This window comes from Delphinus delphis, chromosome 16 (assembly GCF_949987515.2).
Source record: "Delphinus delphis chromosome 16, mDelDel1.2, whole genome shotgun sequence".
Taxonomy (NCBI): domain Eukaryota; kingdom Metazoa; phylum Chordata; class Mammalia; order Artiodactyla; family Delphinidae; genus Delphinus; species Delphinus delphis.
In genome coordinates, this window is record NC_082698.1 from 64,530,000 (window position 1) to 64,548,893 (window position 18,894).

The 18,894-nt window shown below is 37.9% G+C and overlaps 1 protein-coding gene across 1 annotated transcript in view; it reads left to right on the forward strand.

Annotated features, from left to right (window-relative positions):
- The window catches only part of CTNNA3 (catenin alpha 3), a 1,614,209-nt gene that overhangs the window by 451,308 nt on the left and 1,144,007 nt on the right, over nt 1–18,894 (forward strand). Inside the window, exon 7 of the mRNA XM_060034928.1 lies at nt 2,576–2,779. Coding sequence (XP_059890911.1) covers nt 2,576–2,779 — 204 coding nt within the window. The remainder of the gene's footprint in view (nt 1–2,575; nt 2,780–18,894) is intronic.

Sequence of the window (18,894 nt, forward strand, 5' to 3'; positions counted from 1 at the left end):
GTTGCAGGCCAAGGTGAGTCTCTTGGTCTGAGCTGTGTTGCCTTGGGAGAGAGGTGACATGGGTAAAATGAAACTGTTCTTCTTATCCTCTTCAGTGCTTCTGTTCTTTGATGTTTTTGCTCCACGTGGTTACTGGAACCTCTCAGTTGTTCTCCCAGGCTTTCGTAAAGGTATTCTCATTATTGTTATTGTTAAAATCAGTATTTCTTTAGGGGTATGACATATGGAACTTCCTATTTCATCATCTCACTGATGTCCAGAAGAGATCATTCTTTATTTCAGTAGGTCTCAAATATCCAGTGATATTTCATAGAACATTAAAGTTATTTAAATAACCTCACCTTTTAATTGACTCAGTGACAAAGTTAGTGAAAACTTCTATAGGATATGAATAGGGTGACATTAGATTTAGGTAGAATCAAGAGGCTGCATGTGAGTATCAGACATCAGAGCAGGCAATGTTTTGAGTTTAGATGAGCTTGAAGAATCTGAGTCTTAAAAGTCAACAAACAAGTAAAAATCCAGAGGCTAGGATAGTTTGGGGAATGGCTGTGGAGAGCAGGAACTGGGATGAACTTATTCCTACAATAGAGGATGTTTTCTGACATGAAATCACAGCCAGAACACCTAAAATTACTAGTTTCTTCTTGTAATACTTATAGGTGTATAGATTTCAAATTTAATCAACTTTTCCTATCATTACAATGCTGGAAACAGGTTAACTGTCCCTATCACATCTACTAATTGCATTTGAGCAATCAAAGAAAAATTCTCTTGCCCTCAGTTCTCTTCTTAATGATGATGTCACATTGGAGGGACATTTTCAAAAAGGTTTTAATTGGTCAATTATTGTTATGAAAATTGGAGTGTAATGTTTGTACTAAATTAGTGAGCCAAAGAGGACATGGTAAAAATGGCAAATGAAATAAGGAGGTATATTTAGATGTAAATGAATCCTTGTCTGATGGGCAAGCCCATGGTTGGGATTATCGTCTCACCAAAAAAATTATGCATTGGATAAAGAAAATGTTAAATTTGGCATTTGTAAAATTCATTTCTTTTTAAAAATTTGTTTCCATCTAAAAGAGAAAAATGGAGATACTCAGTAAAGAAGTAGAAAAATAGGAAGGAAATAGAGGCATGAAAGGAAGAATTCTTCTGAATAATTTTAAGATATTTAAACAATTTTCTATAAGATCTATTTCTAGTTTATATTTTACATTATATCATATAATATGTGAACATTACACAGTACTATTTTTTCTTTTTGTATAATTGTTTTAATATTATTTTTCTTTCCATAATGATTTTCTCTCTCTAACTTGGCCTAGAGCTGTAGCTTTTAAAATTTTATCCTGGCTACTTTAGATCCCCTAATATTTATCATAACATGATATAGTACAACCATCAGTGTAAGATTATATCTATACACAATAGACACACACAATATACATATACCTCTCTATATATGTAAATATATATGATTGTGCACTCTGAAGATCAATGATTTTCAGTGTGTATATTTGTGTGTAAAGACTCACACATGCACACACATTCTGAAGTTCACTATATGATTTCATTTTATGTTAAAGGTTCTACAGAGAGCTTTCATTTTATACTAACTAGTTCTCCAATTATGACATTATGCTCAAACCTTGAAAGGCTTCCTCTCTGTATTTTAAGAAAGGATCCTTAGAGCCTCATCTTCTCCACCTTTTCTTCAAAGTCTGTAGATTATCTTGACTTCTGTTGCCTGAAGACATATCTAAAGGAAACCTTAAAAATACCATGTCAGATTTCAATGGTGGGAAATGGCTGGAAGTTATAATCAACAGGAAGATGGAATTTTACTTTTAAAATGAATAATTAAAATTTAGAATTCTCTTTGATACGTTAGTATTAAGGTTAATTAGATTGTATGACTTACAGTGAGGCATAACGAAAACAGTATTGAATTAGGTGTTATAAGACCTTAATACTTCTTTGAGCTTCACCATTTAATAGCTTAATGACCTTGGGCAAGACAGTCTCAGCCTCACTCACCATCAATTGAAATGAGTGGTTAACAATATCTTTACTGCCCACCTCTTTATAGTGTTGTCAAGATGAGATAATATACGTGAAAATATTTTGTAAACAATGAAGTGCTAAATGAAAATGACAATTGTAAAGAACTGTTAATATGTGCCAGACACTGTATTAAGCATTCATATCATTCTTACAGCAGTTTTATGAGATAAACAATGTTAATATTCCAGTTTTACACATCAGGAAGGTGAGGCTTACAGTACATAAGACACCTGAGTGAGCTCACACCATTAGTGAATGGGAAGGGCAAGATTTGAATACAGATTTGGCTGACACTAGAATCAATGCTCATAATTTCACAATTTTTGTCACTGCCCTGAATAATAATTGCTTTATAGAATGATACATGAACTGGGTGAGGCAGTAAAAGCACAGTTGTCTTTATCATCACATATGAATTCCAAATGTGAAAACAAAATACTAATTATTTTTTCCTAAAAATAGAATATCATGGAGTTCTAACCATCTAAATGTGTTTTTCCTTTAGAATTTAATTGTCTTGGATCCACTCACAGTGACTGAGGAGGAAACAAGACCATCCCTAGAGAAACGCCTCGAAGCCATTATCAGTGGGGCTGCTCTGTTGGCTGACTCTTCATGCACGAGGGATTTCCATCGGGAGCGAATTATCGCAGAATGCAATGCCATTCGCCAGGCTCTCCAGGACCTGCTTTCAGAGTACATGAACAATGTAGGTAACTGGTTTTCCCCCACCCCGTCCATTGGGTATGTGCTGAGGTTCTTTCGGTGTACAAAATCTGATAAATTACAAATGAGTACCTGATTTTACATGGATTGGCCTTTGGGTGCATTCTGCGTGGGTTGCTCCCAGAGTGCAGCAAGGAGACAGGAGTTTCTAGGGATGGAATTCAACCAGAAGGTTATTTATACGTGATTGTTTTGCTTGAGACAGTATCTAAATACTAGTTGAAGAAGGCAGTCAGGATTGGAGAAAGGAAACTGGAGTTGCGCATCAGTTTAAAGGATAAAAAGAAGACAAAGAAAAGGGCAGGTTGCTCCGGATTATGTTGGTGAATAACAAAGTTAGAATTTAGATGGTATTGGGATAAAGTCAATGCTGTAGGGATCAGGGACCATTTTTGAAGGTGTAATTTGGATCGCTTTTAACCTTTTTCAAATGTGACAATGTCATAGATTTTTTGCAATTTTAGCCATCTCTCAGGAATGTTAGAAACAATGTCTAAATTTAGACAAATGCAAAAGTATTTGTTTCAAGGTCCTTTTGATATAATTTCATATATATATATTTATGATATATTCTTTTTGTATATATATCTACATCCATCTATGGAGTATCTATGACTACTCTTACATTCAAAACTTAGTTATATTTTTAAAATAAGGAAGACATCGTCAGTTATATATTGATCATGGATATTGACTCCTTAAATAATAGAGGTAAAAAAAAGAAAAATTTATAATGGGAATATTTTGTTCATCTGCTTTATTATAAATGGAATAATTCAAGAGTTATGAGGGTATATTTTGAAAATGATTAGTGACAAAGCATACGATTTTTTAGGTGTGAGATTGAAGAGTTAGGATTTTTCAGTATAAGTAATTTATGTGAATAATTCAAATGTGCTAAAATTAGTGAGTTTTAGGCTTCAACACATTTGATGTATCTCCACACTCTTAATATTTGATGACTTTGGCTTCTGACCAAAAATCTCTTGCCTGTCAAAAAATCACAGTTGTAAAGCAGGTTTTGTTAATAAGAGGACCATATTAGTAATGTCATGTCCTGCTTCTGAAGCTGGAATATCACAATTTTTAGCATATAAGATATTTTTAAAGATTTTTAAAGAGAATTCATGAGTTACAAGAAACTCAGAAGGTAATATTCTGTTGGAATTCCTTCTCCCCTGATCTGTAAACTATTCAAATTAGTAGTTTCATTTTATAGGTAAAATATGGTAAAGTTATACATAAGTTTATTTTATCTATAAATTATAGATAAATTTACTTTATTAAATATAAAGAAAGTTATTCTATTCTTTTAAATACAAACATAACAGATGCACATGCACACACTCACCCACATACATAGGCAGGGATGGCCACGTAATTGTGGAGCCCAGTGCCCAGTGCAAAATGAAAATGTAAGGCCTGTTCAAAAGCCGGGAAAAAAAGAAAGTTTTTTCCTTTTTTTTACAGTCTTTATTGACCCAAGAAAGGTTATTTTTATTTGCTATTTAATGTTTGGTTGTTTGGTTCTCTAGGGTATAGGGATACTTTTGGACTTTTGGGAGCACATAGACCCTCACAGATTTCTTTAGCCTTACCCCGTAACCCCCACCCATCCTGCCTTGTACCAAGGGCCCCACCAGGAATGGAGGGTGGCAGCAATTGCTGGGTTGTGGAGCAGGTGGCTGAGGACCTGTCTCTTGAAGGCACTGGGAGGCAGGACTGCATGTTAAGTCTAGGGCGTATGCTTTATTGCCCCATCAGACTTCACTTATCTACACAAATTGAAACGTAAAATTGTTAAGACTTTCAAAACTGTGATAGCAGAGCATTAAAAGCCAAACACAGGGCTCCTTTCTGAGCATGCTGCCTTTTGCCCAGTGGCAGGACGCTGAAGTTGCTGTTGTACGTAGTAAACATATACCATATAAAAATAATGGTGATTTTATGGCTTTCTTCAACTTTGGGTTAAAAACTGTTCATACAAAGGGTGAAGTGATGGGCACATTCTGCCCTGGGTGCGATCATTAAGAAGATGCATTGCCTCTAGAAATTTATAAAAAATAATAAAGCCAACTAAAAGTTGGTCTGCACCAGCAGTTCTCTAAGTCAGTGATAATGTTTTTCATAAATTCGTTTTTTCTCTAAATCCTAAATAATTGCTGTAGTTATTGTTGAGTTTTAATAACATATGTGTATGTATGATTCAAATTAACACATTTTTATGACTAGCCTTCGGTAAACATTATATTCTTTATGGATTTAAACAGCAGATTCAGAATAAACAATGATGACAGTGATTGTAAAGACAGAGAACTAGAGTTACTTTAATTCTGTTATTTCATGTGATCACTTGGAATTTTAATTTAAATTTTAAAATTATAACAATGGAACAGTGTGAATTGCAGGGGGTAATATTTTTGTTAGGTAAATGTAAATTTCATACATGAAATATTTCATTCAATTTGAATAGTAACTTTGAAATTTGTTTTCCTTCTGAAAATTGTCAATTGCTTTAAAGAACAAATCAGGAAAATAATGATTATCACTGAAAAGTAATTTTGTCATATAGAGGACGGGGGCATTTAAAAAGTATCTGGGTATCAAATATGCTAAGTGAGGCACTGAAAACATGTATGCACTTTTGTACATTTACTGCTTTTTTTCTTAATGAGGTTTTAATCTGATGTTCAGTTTCAAGGCCCATTTGTCAAGTATACAAAACTTATTTATGTTACTAATATCCTTCTGTTAGATATTTTGGTTTATAAAAGGTAAGTTCTGTGTTAGAAGAGTGAAGTGGAAAGACTCTTCCGTCTATAATATCCAAATAATTGAGATCAAAGGTAAGTAGCTTTTTTTTAGCTTGTCCAGATAATTATTTTAATTTTAAATTTTAAGGGTAGACTTAATTGTAGGAATTCAAATATTTCTCACTTATTTAATTGATTAGATTGCACTACTCTTCATGCCTGATGGAGACTTTCTTCTTCCTTCCTCTCTCCCCCATGTTTCCTCTTCTCTCCTTCCGGCAAAGGAGTACAAACATCCCCTGAAATATCTCTCCCTCATGGCACCTTCCCCTTTATAACTCTCATTCCTGGTGGAATTCCTGTGTTGCCTTCTCCACTGGTCAGAAGCTCTAGGAGAGCGAGGGCTGTGTCCCTGGCCCTGCCACTGAGCCTTTCAGGTAGCAGGTGCTCAGTAATTACTATTTGGGTACAGGTGAATTGAATTAGCACTTGCTTCTCAGTTTTTAAAATTAAAATGGCAATGTGCCTGAAGCAATTAATTTGTAATTATTTATTTATATGATAACTGTGGAGAAAATGTAGGGAGGGTTAATAGTGAGAACAGGAATACAAGAAAGAGCGAGCACAGAGGTGAGAAAACTTGTTCTGTGGGTGATCTAAAAATATTTATATATTGCTTTTTCCCAGGGCATAATGTTAAGTACTTGTTGAGGAAGGCATTTTTCTTCAGGGAATGAAAGACTTACCGTGTGTGCGGGTAATGTCTGGTGACCTGCCCTCTTGTTGGTGTAGAGATGAGAGCAGGAGTTAAGTTATACAGCAGTGGTTCACAGGATCAGAAACCCATTTATATATTAACATTTTATTGATAAGTACAACCTATTAATAAACAAAAATATGCAATTATATCATTATGAAAAGCACTCGAAAAACAGTATAATAGTTCCTTTTTATATAAAAGTGCAGAATTTTAGGCTTAATGTGACTATCTGACCAAGCCAATGAATATTGGAATTAAAAAGCAGGAACCAATCTGGAAAAACTGTGGGGTGGGTGTATTATCAGAACACATTTCCAGGTTTCTATCACCAATAATGCTCTAGGTTTCTATCACCAATAATGCTTCTCTATAACTGTTTCTTCAGCTTTAACGGAAGGGAATGTACTTCCCTGAAACTAGCTGAACTCAAAACTTTCTCAGTTTGCTCAAAAATTTTAGGACGACTCTCATACTTAAGTCCTCAACTTCCTAGTTTAAGGAATGTTGTGTCTCATTTGGTGGGCCTGATTTGCTTTTCAGATTAGTTTGGAGCTTTTGTTATTGACCTATGTTGATCAAGTAAATGCTTAAATATAATTCAGATGCAGTAAAGATAACCAGGAGAAGTTAAAGCACAATTAACTCTCATCAGGATCTGTGGATCTTTTATGTGAATGTGACTTCAAGGCTTCAAATTTTGCAAGTTTATTGAGTCCAGAGCAGTTCAGTAGTGGGGAATAAACGCAGTTTATGTTGTTCTCAGGCTCAGTTCACATGACCAGTTTGAGTCTAAATAACTTCCTTAACAGATCAGCAAGTCTCGATCATTTTTTGACTGAAGCTCTAGGTTCAATAAGTTCAATGTCTTGTCACGTTAGTAAGAAATTAGCAGGATGTGAGTCCAGATGGGTCTATAACAAGTAAAACAGCCACCTAACCATATGATCATATATGTTTGCTCTAATATTTTCATTCTAAATATACATATATATTAGTTTAAATATATATATGTTTTCTATTGCTGCTGTAACAAATTATCACAAACTTGGTTTAAAAACAACACAATAATTATTTTACAACTGTGTAAGTCAAGAGTCTGACACAGGTGTCAATGGGTTGGAAATGAAAGTGTCAGTAGGGCTGCATTCTTTTCTGGAGACTGTAGGGAGGAATCCATTTCTTTGCCTTTTCCAGTTTCTGGAGGTCACCCACATTCCCTGGCTCAATGCCTTCTTCCTCCATCTTCAAACACAGCAGTGTCACATTGTTCTAACCTTGCTTCTGTCCTCACATCTCTTTCTCTGACCACAGTCAGGAAAAGTTTTCCACTTTTTAGGACTCATGTGATTAGATAGGGCCCACCAATATTATTCAGGATAATCATCCCACCTTAATTACTTGTGCAGAAGTTCCTTTTGCTATGTAATGTAACAGTCACAGGTTCTGGGAATTTGGATATGGGCATCTTTGGGAGGCTCATGGCCATATACCTAGTACTAGTCTTTCCTAGTCTCTTCTGTGGAATCATTATCAATCTTTACGTTTCAAATCCATTGTAGTTAGTATCCTTTACTCACTTTATGTTCTATGATGGCAGATCACGTCTGTTTTATGTACTGTTTTAGCCCCAGTCCTAGGCACAATGCCTGGCATTTTAGAAAAGGCTAAATTGTAGTTTTGAATGAAAGAATGAATAAAATTATTACATATTGTATATAGCAAGTAATGGAGACAAAACTTCTCCGATATTAAATGGAATGGGTTTCAAGCATCTACTAAATTTATATAATAGACTGCCTGTTGTAATAAAAGGTTTTATTTTGCAAAGCATAGGTCTCTTCTAAAAATCGATGTGAATATTCAGCAACGAAATTTTCTCATCACAGTCTCTTCACTTGAATCTACCTCTCGCTATGGTTTGAAACAGGATTTTTATTCATTGAAAAAATATACTCCAGGGAACATTCAGAATCAGAGAAAGTTTAACTTTTGTCTTTTAAAACTTAGAAGTATATTTTTCTAAGATATTTCTGCTGATTTTGTTATGCCTCCAGGATTGGTTAGGTCTAGTCCATCTTCTCTGATGTACAATATAGTTAAGAAATTCTTCATGTAGAAGGGGTGGAACAACGAGGCTCTCTGAAAAAGGAAGGATCTTAGAGGGAAATCAGTTATTTTTAAATGGTGGTTTCTCTATAATTGGTGAAAATAGAGTTGGAGATGGGTGGCCATCATGCTTTAGTACTAAGAAACAGCAGACATGAATTTTTCCTGGGGGTGGGTTGAAATCATGTCAATGTTAACTTTGGATGTGTTGTTGAAGAGAGAGGAACTTCAGGTGATGTAGAATTATTACTGAAGATAACACTCAGGTTGGTGTTTTACTATAGGGGGATGTTAGAGGGCTGAAGGAGAGATGGCATTGCTAGAGTAAATGAGTCAGGCCTGGCCTGCTTGAAAGGACCAGTTGGTATTTGTAGACCTCACTTGCCCAATATTTTCTTTTGGTGTTTTATGTGAAAGCGTATTGTTGGTTCTCATTATATATTTGTTGAGTGAATAAAAAGCAAATGGATTGGCCTTTGTCATTCAGAGACCAATTTCATTTGTATGTCTTGGGTTTAATGCATTCCCAGTCTTGGGGAATTATAAGGATCCAATGAAGAAAACAAAGAGATGTTATGGGGTTTTCTTGCATATAAGGCCTCCACCTCTCTCTTGAAAATCCATTTTGAAATTAATTTCAGCCTTATTTCTCATGATGTTGGGCTGAAGCCGTTAGGATGATCTATATGCAAATGACTATTCAAATACTAGAGACAGGTTAGAATTAAAATTCTAAAAATGTACAGGCAGCTTCCAAATCTATTTCCTTTTCTCCATTTCTTTGTTCATTCATTTGTTCCTTCCTTCCTTCATGGACTGCATATTAGAACTGATCCGTTATTGGATCAGGTACACTGTATTAGACGCTTTACATTTTTATATTCTTAAATTTGTCAGTTACACCATAGTGGTGGCTGATTTTTGAGTGGTTGATTATGTTGGAGACCCTGTGTTTTAGTTTATAGATCTGAATTTTACAGCCTCAGTTAATGAAGAAGTAAGAGGAGGAAGATAAGTAAATAGTATCCAGTACAGGTTTGTACAATATTAGATATGCCAAAATCAGAGAGGTGAACCAAACTCAGATTAGAACATGATATCGAGAATCTAAAAAAGAATGGGTATATGTATATGTATAACTGAGTCACTTTGCTGTACACCTGAAACAAACACAACATTGTAAATCAACTCTACTCCAGTAAAAGTTTTTTAAAAAAGAACGTGAGATTGAAATCTAAGAACATATAAAGGAATTATCAAAATCAAGGAGACTGGAGACAGATTTTGAAGCTGGGATATAGGAACCAAGAATTCAACAATTAGGGAGCTGAGAGAAATAATAAATGGTGGGGGGATCTGGTTAAATGGGCAAAAATTGGTTTTTTCTTCCTTGCTTTCTTTTCTGTGCCTGTTTTAAGGACTAGATAGTGGGCAGGTATCTAGTCTATCAATTGTTTTGGAAATAAGGTGGTAAAATACTATTGTTTCAGCTGATTTGGGGTCTAATCTTATTCCTCTCCTAAAGGTTCCTGAGTTCCTTCGAGGACTGATTATTAAATAATTACTCTGAGTCTTTCCTAACAAGCTAAATCGTGCTAATAATGATCACTTTGGGATTTAAAAGGAGCTTATGCAGTGCTCATCGGGGAAAAGGAGGCATCTAGATTCCTCTTTTGAGGGAATGAACCTTTTCACGGATCTCTTATTTGTGATCTAATGTTCTAATTTCTCTTAAAAGTAAAAGTTAATCGAGAGAGCCCTACAGAGATGCAGGCTACATGAATACATGATTACTGAATTAATAAGAAAAGCTAAAATAACAAAGGTAGGCAGCTATAATTATTTCTAAAAAGGGGAAGGGGGACTAGCTGGATAGAACCAGAACACAGGAAGAGAAAAAGGTAATTTGTGTAAAATAAAAATAACTAGAAATTAATAGAGGCTATCCTAAAGCGGCAAGACAGTCTGTGCCGAGAACAGTAACAGGTGAAAGTCCCTAAAGGTTATATCCTCTAGGCCAGACAGCCTGAAGGCTGAGAGTCTTTTGTTTTCATCTTTTGCTTTCCAGCAGAGACAGTGATGATTTCTAATATTTGTGGTGCACGTTAGTCATTCACCTTGGAATTTTCTAAGTGATGAGAGTAGTAAAGATGTCTTTTGTTATGTTTGAGGTAACGCTTGGACCTAAGGATGGGGCCTAGTTGCCAGGAGAACCAACCATATAATTAGAGGATTGGAACTTTCAGTCCCATCTTCCAGAACCCCAGGGAAGGGAGAGGCGCTGGAGGTTGAGTTCAGTCACCAGTGGTCAATGATGTATTCAGTGATGCCTATGTAATGAAGCCTCCATAAAAACCTAAAAGAACAGGGTTCAGAGAGCTTCTGGATTGATGTGGATGTGGGGAGTCAGGAATAGTGGTGCACCTGGAGGGGCATGGAAGCTCTTCCCACATACCTTGCCCTGTGCACCTTTTCCATATGGCTGTTCTTGAGTTACAGCCTTTTATAATAAACTGGTAGTCTAGTAAGTAATAGTTTCTCTGAGTCTGTGAGTGGCTCTAGCAAATTAATTGAACCTGAGGACGGGGTAGTGGGAACCTGTGATTTATAGCCAGTTGGTCAGAAGTAATAGGTAACAATCTGAACTTGTGACTGGCATTTGAAGTGGGGTGACCTGGGGGAGGCAGTTTTGTAGGACTGAACCCTTACCTGTGGAATCTGGTGCCGTCTCGAGGTAAATAGTGTCAGAACTGAGTTGAATTGTAGGACAGCCAGCTGGTGTTCTGAGAATTGCTTGGATTCCCACCCCACCCTCTGTGCCCCGCCATACCCTGCCACATTGGAATTTGTACTAGAACCTTTTATTGTTGAAACATATTCAATATTTCTTAATGAATTTGTAGGCAGGCTCTGAATAAAAAGTTATCATACCATTGTGAGTTTAGGATCAAAGGCCGGCTTGTAGCTTTATTTCTGTGCTAAAGTAGGTTTAGCAGGGTCAGACACAGACGAGCAACTTGTGTAGTTGATTTGCTTGGCTATTTGACTACACTTAATAATTAATTGGAGAAGACTGTTAGTGATCTACAAATTGCCCCACCCTATTTGGGTCCTTTTTTTAAAATCAGAAATGTTAATATGTTTTAAAGTCTTGTAACCATGATGAAAGAGCTTATTGAATTTTGACATGAATTTATTTGCTTGTTTTCTTCTGGGAGATAAATTGAAACTAGATTTGCCTTAATGTTTTCCTTAGAGATAACTATCACAGTTTGTATATGAGAAACTCAACTAAGGTTGTTGACTGACAAAAGTTTATTACTCCAGAATTGTTTGCTTTTATGTCCCAGAGTAGCTTTTAAGTATTTTAGTTTGATATTCCTATAAACTTGAAGTAAATCTCTAGTTGTCCTAGTGGATTTAGGTTATGAATATGATTCAGTGTGAGGGCATGGTACCTCATTTGCAAAATACTTTTCTTTCATTTACATATGGCAAGGATATATCTGTAAACATTTTTATCTCCCTGTAAAAAGTTGTTTCCTATCTATGGTAGGCAGAACGGACGTCTGTGCTCATCCTTGGAACTCATGCATACTTTACACGGTACAAGGGATTTTGCAGGTGTGATTCAGTACAGGGATTTGTGATGGAGTGATTTTCCTGGATTAAATGGGTGGGCTGAATCTAATCAATTAAGCTTTTAAACCCAGAGAACCTTCCTTGGCTGGATCAGAGAAAGATGTGATGGAAAAAGGAGAGATTCAAAGCATGAGAGTCAGTTTGCCATTGCTGGCTGTATGGTCAGGCCACTCAAGATGGCTGTTCTCTTGCTCTCTGTACATCCCCTTTGCGACCAGGGCCTGCTTCACCTATATCTTACCCACCTGACTGACCTTCCTACATACTCATTCCAGGCCCCAGCTGGTGATTGTTCTTATCAAAGTGGTGGTGAGGGGCGTGCCTGTCTGCTGCCTTCCCTGGTAATTAATGAGCCCACCTGACTTCAATTCCCCTATAACTGGCAATCCGCCCTTCCCCCCACCCTCCCGCAGTGAAGACTGACGCCATGTTTTGCTGGCCGTCTGCTGCACATGGTGGGGTGTCGCTCCAGGACCTTGCTTCACACAGGTAAGCTCCCCTATCCATTAAACTATTGATGTCTCTGTTGCTGACTCCAGGCTCTTCCTTTGGTCTTGAAGCTGGGCAAGTACAGGGCTTGTAGGCCTGTCGGGTGCAGCCCAACAATTGGCAGAGTCAGATAGGAGACTGAGGAAACTCCTGTGAGCACCAAGACGTGGGGAAATACAGGACGGGGAATGGAAAGTTACAGGGGCCTCCACTAACATGTGGGGCCCGAAAGTTGCAAGTGTAATCTCAGCGTGGCTGGCCACTAACATGTGGGGCTCCAGAGTTGCAGGGGTAATCCTGAAAGTTGCAGGGAAATCTGGGGTGGCTATCTAATGGGGGGCCTTGTGGTGGCTGTCCTTGATTAATGGGGCTGCCAAGAGATCTGGAGAACAGTGGCCTCTAACGGCTCTGCTGTTGTATCAAAATGAGCCTTCTGTAATTGCTTAAGCTAGCTTTCTAAAGGAATTGTGCTTTTGAGATGTAAATGATCTACCTGGCCTCTCTGGACTTTAATCTTCCGTGACCTCTAGAAGTATAGGAGAAAAAAGAGCTTTTAGGTAAACTCTATAGAAATAATTATGTTTTGGGAATGTCTATCTAAAGTAGTCCCTCCATATTTTGGTAACTTGAAACTAAAGTTGAAAGAAGAGAATTCATGGGTCACTTCAAATAGGATAAAATCTTGGAACATTAATTGCTGGGAGGGTCTAAGTTTATCTACCTCTACCTGCTTAAGAGAGGAAGACTAAACATTGTTTTCCAATCAGGAAATGCACAATTACTTGCTTCTTGGTTTTTGCCAGAGATTAAGGTTTTCAAGGGTTAAGATTATAATCAGTCATATTTCTTGTAACCAAGTTTCTTTATTGATTACATTGTGATCAGGTGTTTAACTGTGCCTTTTAAAGTTTTTGTCATTTATAGACAGTTACTGTTTTATTCTGATGCTTTTTTTGCAAAAAATGCTTCATCTTCAAGAAGATTCATAGGAAGGACGTTTTGAGAAGCATAGGTCTCTGAGAAATTACCACTGAACAGGGTAAGAAATTAAAGAATCCTAATGGAAAACCTGATGGCTTCGTAAAAAGTTAACAAAAGGATTGGTTACTGAGGGAACTGGTGGATACGGTAATAATGTTTATGGGGTTTGTCCGGAATGTCACTGGTTTTGATCTGTGTTTTCCAGGTAGAGGGAAACCCTTCTGCACAAGTTAGTTATGACACACAGCAATTCGGTAAACTACACCTGTGGGTAGAATTGAAGCATTTTTTTTCTTTTCTCTCTTCCTGGTTCCTCCAGAAATTGGAGACTCTTGGGCTCTGAGCAGCCTTAGCAGGTGAATGGGAAAGACTGTCTCCTGTCATGTGCAGGAATCTTGATATTTTGGGGACTTCTGGAAGAGAGAAATCCACTGGGGTGGAGCCTGATAGCAGGCCTTTGGCATGGCTTTCCCGTCCTTGAGAGGCCTTTTGAGAATTCAGTCTGACACTCCTGAGGAGTTCCACCATGGTCAATTTGGAGGAGCTTGTATGGTCAATTGACCAGACTTGTTCTGCAAACAAATTAGTCTTGATTTGACTTGTTTGGTGGAGATGAGGGTAATTTTAGAGAGAACAATATTATGTTTCAGTGGATGTTAAATTCTAGTTCTATTCATTGAGGTCTGTATTTATGAAAGTTACTGTTTTAGTCATACTTTTGCCCTCATATTCTGGATAGAAAGAAAATTATCTAGTGAAATGGTCACAGAGTATAATGACTTATGAAATGTCACACTGCTTGCTTTAAGTCTGCTGCTAAAAGCACATGTACTATGCTTGTATGACAATTGGGTATAAGTGATAAAATGTATAGCCTATAAGGTGTTTCCCCATTAGTATCCCTCTCAGCATATTCACAAGATCTGAGTAGTTTTCCCCCAGTGTGAATGACTAGGCAAATATAAAGGAGGCCTAGCTTGGGCTGTGGATCATGAGGGACATGATCTGAACCTGGGGTAGGAGCCAGCACCGCAGAATTGATGGATGGATATTTTGATCATCAGTGCTTTTCTGTTGAACCATTTGCAGTCAAAAGGGGAAATGTTGGAAAAATCTGCGTATACTGAGGTATGGGGAAGTCATTCTGGCTTATACATGGTTTAACTTAAACTTTACTGACCAGAGCAGCCTGTTTTGTGGCCTTTCAGAAATGCACTGTACATATGCTTTGGCCATTAAGGAAGGGAATGCGTTTGAAAGTCAAAATGGAGTAGCTGTAGTTCGGACATCCAAGGTGAAACTAGGTGGCCATTGTATATGTGATTTTGGACATGTTCTTGTATTAACAGAAAACTTGAGTTTTCTGAAACTGCACTGCAGACCAGGACAGAAACCACAGGCGGGTGTGGTATTATTTCTGAATGCGGTTACTGCTTGTATTTTGCTTAACTGTCATGATCTCCCCTGTGTAGTGCCTGTTAGTTGTCTTGCGTTTCCTCCCTATGAGGGAGGAAATCTGTTTGAGGAATGATCTGCAACACTGACCTCATGAGCCTCAAATGAGTCTAATTGCTGGGTCTACAGCGAGGTGCTGTGCTCCTCTGAACTTCCATGAGAAATCAACCCAGCTTGTGACTAGGTGGGGACTACTGACAATGGGGGGAAAGGAGTCACCGTCTTCCAGTCCCATATGCTAATATGTCAGAAGGACCCTCCATTGGTAAATGATACTGTACAACTGCCTGCTCACGAGGCCCCTGGGCTATGCTGTGTGGAGTAGAATAGGCTGGCTTCTGGACACACAAGTCCAACTAATGGGACTAATTCTTTTGTTTGGAAAGACCTAATGGGTTCACCCCTAATGGCACTCAACATAACATGGGGTGGCAGACCTGTACTGTGACTGCTGAGTCATGACTAGGCCAGGACCTGCCCCCTCCTTGGGGGTGGCTCTGGGTTTGTGAAAATCAGGGATGGCCTGTCTGTATTGTATTTGTGCTATATGGTTGCAGTGTCCCTCTACATACCTGACCCCAGGGATATTGTGGAAGAGGAGCCGGCCAAGATTGTAAGGGTCGTGCAGGGTATGTAAGGGTGGAGTGTATGGCCAGGCCACTCAAGATGGCTGTTCTCTTGCTCTCTGTACATCCCCTGCCTGACCAGTGCCTGTGTCACGTATATCTAACCCACATGACCAACCTTCCAGGTGAAATAACTCTAGTTTAACATACTTCCAGGCCCCAGCTAGTGATTGTTCTAATCAAAGGGGCGGTGAGGCATGTGCTCCTCTGCTGGTAATGAGCCCATCTGACATCAATTCTCCTATAACTGGGAATCTCCCCTTCCCCTGGGAGTGAAGACTGCTGCCATGTCCTGCACTGCACACAGTGGGGTGTCGCTCCAGGACCTTGTTTCAGATGGGTAAGCTCCCCCATCCATTAACCTATTGATGACTCTGTTGCTGACTGCCGGCTCTTTCTTCTGTCTTGAAGCTGGGCAAGCACAGGGCTTGTAGGCCTGTGGGGTGTAGCCCAACACTGGCTTCAAAGTTGAAGGAAGAGGGACATGAGCCAAGGGTGGCTTCTAAACCTGGAAATGGCCCTCAGCTGACATCTAGCAAAAAACAGGGCTCTCAGTCCTACAATTGCAAGGAACTGCCTCTTCCAATAACCCAAATGGTCAAGTAAGCAGATTCTCCACTAGAGCCTCCTGAAAGGAACATGGCCTTGCTGACACCTTGATTTTAGTCCAGTTTTATACTTCTGACTTATATAACTGTAAGGTAATATGTTGGTGTTAAGTCACTAAATTTGAGGTAATTTGTTACAGCAGCAATAGAAAATTAATACATGATCTTAATCAGGGGTCATATAGAGATACTATGTGAGCAACTTTGAAATCTTATGTGAAACGAATTGCTGCCATTATATACTAAACATGTAGGTATATTAAATATGAACCGTGTATAAATCTCAGGAAAGGAAGTCAGTTTCATAGAAATACCAAAATACTGATTTTGAATGTGCTTGTGTATCTCACATAGGATTTAGCCTGAAGTAATTAAAATGACTGAAAATCATTTAATGGTGTAAACACCATGAACTGCTGTGGTGCTACACAATGGAAAATATGATTTAGTTTAATTTCTGAGCCAGTGCTTTCAACGTAAATATTATGCAAACTAGAATAATATGTGAATCTAATATAATTGAAAACTTTCTAGTAGCCACGTAAGTAAAAGAAACAGGTGAAATTAATTTGAATAATGTATTTTTAGTTCAGGATATGCCAAATATCATTTCAACATATAATCAACATAAACATTATCAGTGAGATAGCTTACATTCCTTTTTAGTACTAAATCCTTGAAATCTGGTATGTATTTTATATTTATAGTACATCTGGATTAGCCACACTTTAAGTGTTCAATAGCCACATGTGGTTGTGATACTGGACAGAACAGCTCTATACAGAAAAGTCTTCTCCACTACAGAGTTTCTGATACTTAACCACCTCCATGTTTCTGCAGCTTTAATAATGCTACTACTGTTAGGAAAGGTAACAAAAGAAAAAAGACACAGAACACTTAGGGACACTAAGAGCTACCGCACCATGCTGTCATTTCTGTGTTAACCAGTAAAGTAGGCAACTGGTATTTTATAGTAGCATATTGGAGAAAAACAAAACTTTCCATATGTGGTAGATTATATTTTCCCAAAATGAACACCATAGTATCTCCCATTTTGCATATTCTTTGGTATGACTTTGTCTTTCCTCCATCATTAGTTGGAGTTTAATACCCTTCTTCTTGAAACTGGGCTTACCTTAATGACATGACCAATTAAATGTGACATAAGTAATGTTCTGGAACTTCTGAGGCTATGTCACAAAAAGCCTTGCCTTTCAGAGTCCAACTAAGCCTCTTGGAATGCTCAATCTTGGAAACTCCCTCTCAGAATGCAGTTGCTATACCATAGGAAGCCCAGCCTACCTGGAGAGGTCACAACCAGGTAGGCGATCTGGTCGATAGCCTCAGCTGAGTTCCCAGATCAACAGCCAGTCCTGTGACTGTGCCATCTTGGATGTCTAGCCCACTCAGACCTTCCTATGGCTGCAGCTGCAGCTGAACCTTGACTGCAGCTGCATTGAGACCTGATGTGTGAAATCCTGGCCAAGCCCAGTCAAACCTCAGAACCATGAGAGGGAATAAAAAGTTGTTGCTTTTAGCTGCTAGGTTTGGGAATGTCTTCTTGCACAGAAATAGATGATACTCTGAATACTACAGAATTTGATTGGCAAAGACTTTATTTTGAGAAAAGCATAAAGAATCAAAACTGCTCTAGCACCGAATGTGAGGAACTGCCTAGAAGGTACAGAGGATGAGTCAGACTGTCCCCTTAGCCGTAGTGGTCAAGGGTTCTTAACAACAGCTTTGTAAGGAGGAAGATAAAAACTGATATAGTACAAAGTATAGATTTAGTTAATCTCCACAAATCTTTAATATTAAGTCCTGTGTTAAAAATAAAACCACTAAAGATATCCTCATAACAGATCTGAAGTGGGTAAAACTTACCTGTTAGAAGTCAAGATTATAGTGCCCAATGTGAAAACAAAACAAAAACCTAGGAAAGTGACCTTTTGCAGAATTTCATTTTAACAAGGCTTATTTGTGACTGGGTGCATTTTAGCTATAATGATGTATATAATTGCATTTAAGAAGTGACTTGGAAACTTTTCCAGGTGATCCACAATTGATTTTCCCAAAATGTGCATGATGATCACCTGCTCTCTTCAGTGACATTGAATCAGAATCACTGAATACTGAGTGATTATATAATTTATGCTAGAGAACTGTCAGAGGCAAATGTTTATTCAACCTCTTGTGGTTACTAAGTCTTCCTTCCTTCTTGGCAATTTTAAGCGTAGTAGCAGGGGCTCAGAGAAAGAAATATGCAAACCTCCACAAAGTTGGCAGTACTGTAAGTATGGCAGTTGGCTTACAACTGGGGAGAGAAAAATAATTCTTTGGTTTGGTGCATAGCAGAGATATGATAATCACTATTTATGATAATCATGTTGTCTTTTGTAAAAACAGAAGCTCTTTCTAATTTTATAACTCCTTTAGAAGAATTGGCTGCTCATTTTATCTTGTTTCTGACCTTTATATAAAACCTAGAAGCTTGTATGGTAGAACTAACTGAATCTACTTGATGGTTACTTTTATATTGAGCTGTTTAGACAGTATGGGGAAACCCACCCATCTTCTATCAATTAGGGGTTATCACAGTGTTCTTCCTTTGGGAGGAATGCCTCCCAAAGACTTGAAATGAAGATTTAAAAAAAAAAAAAAAAACTTTTATTTGGCAA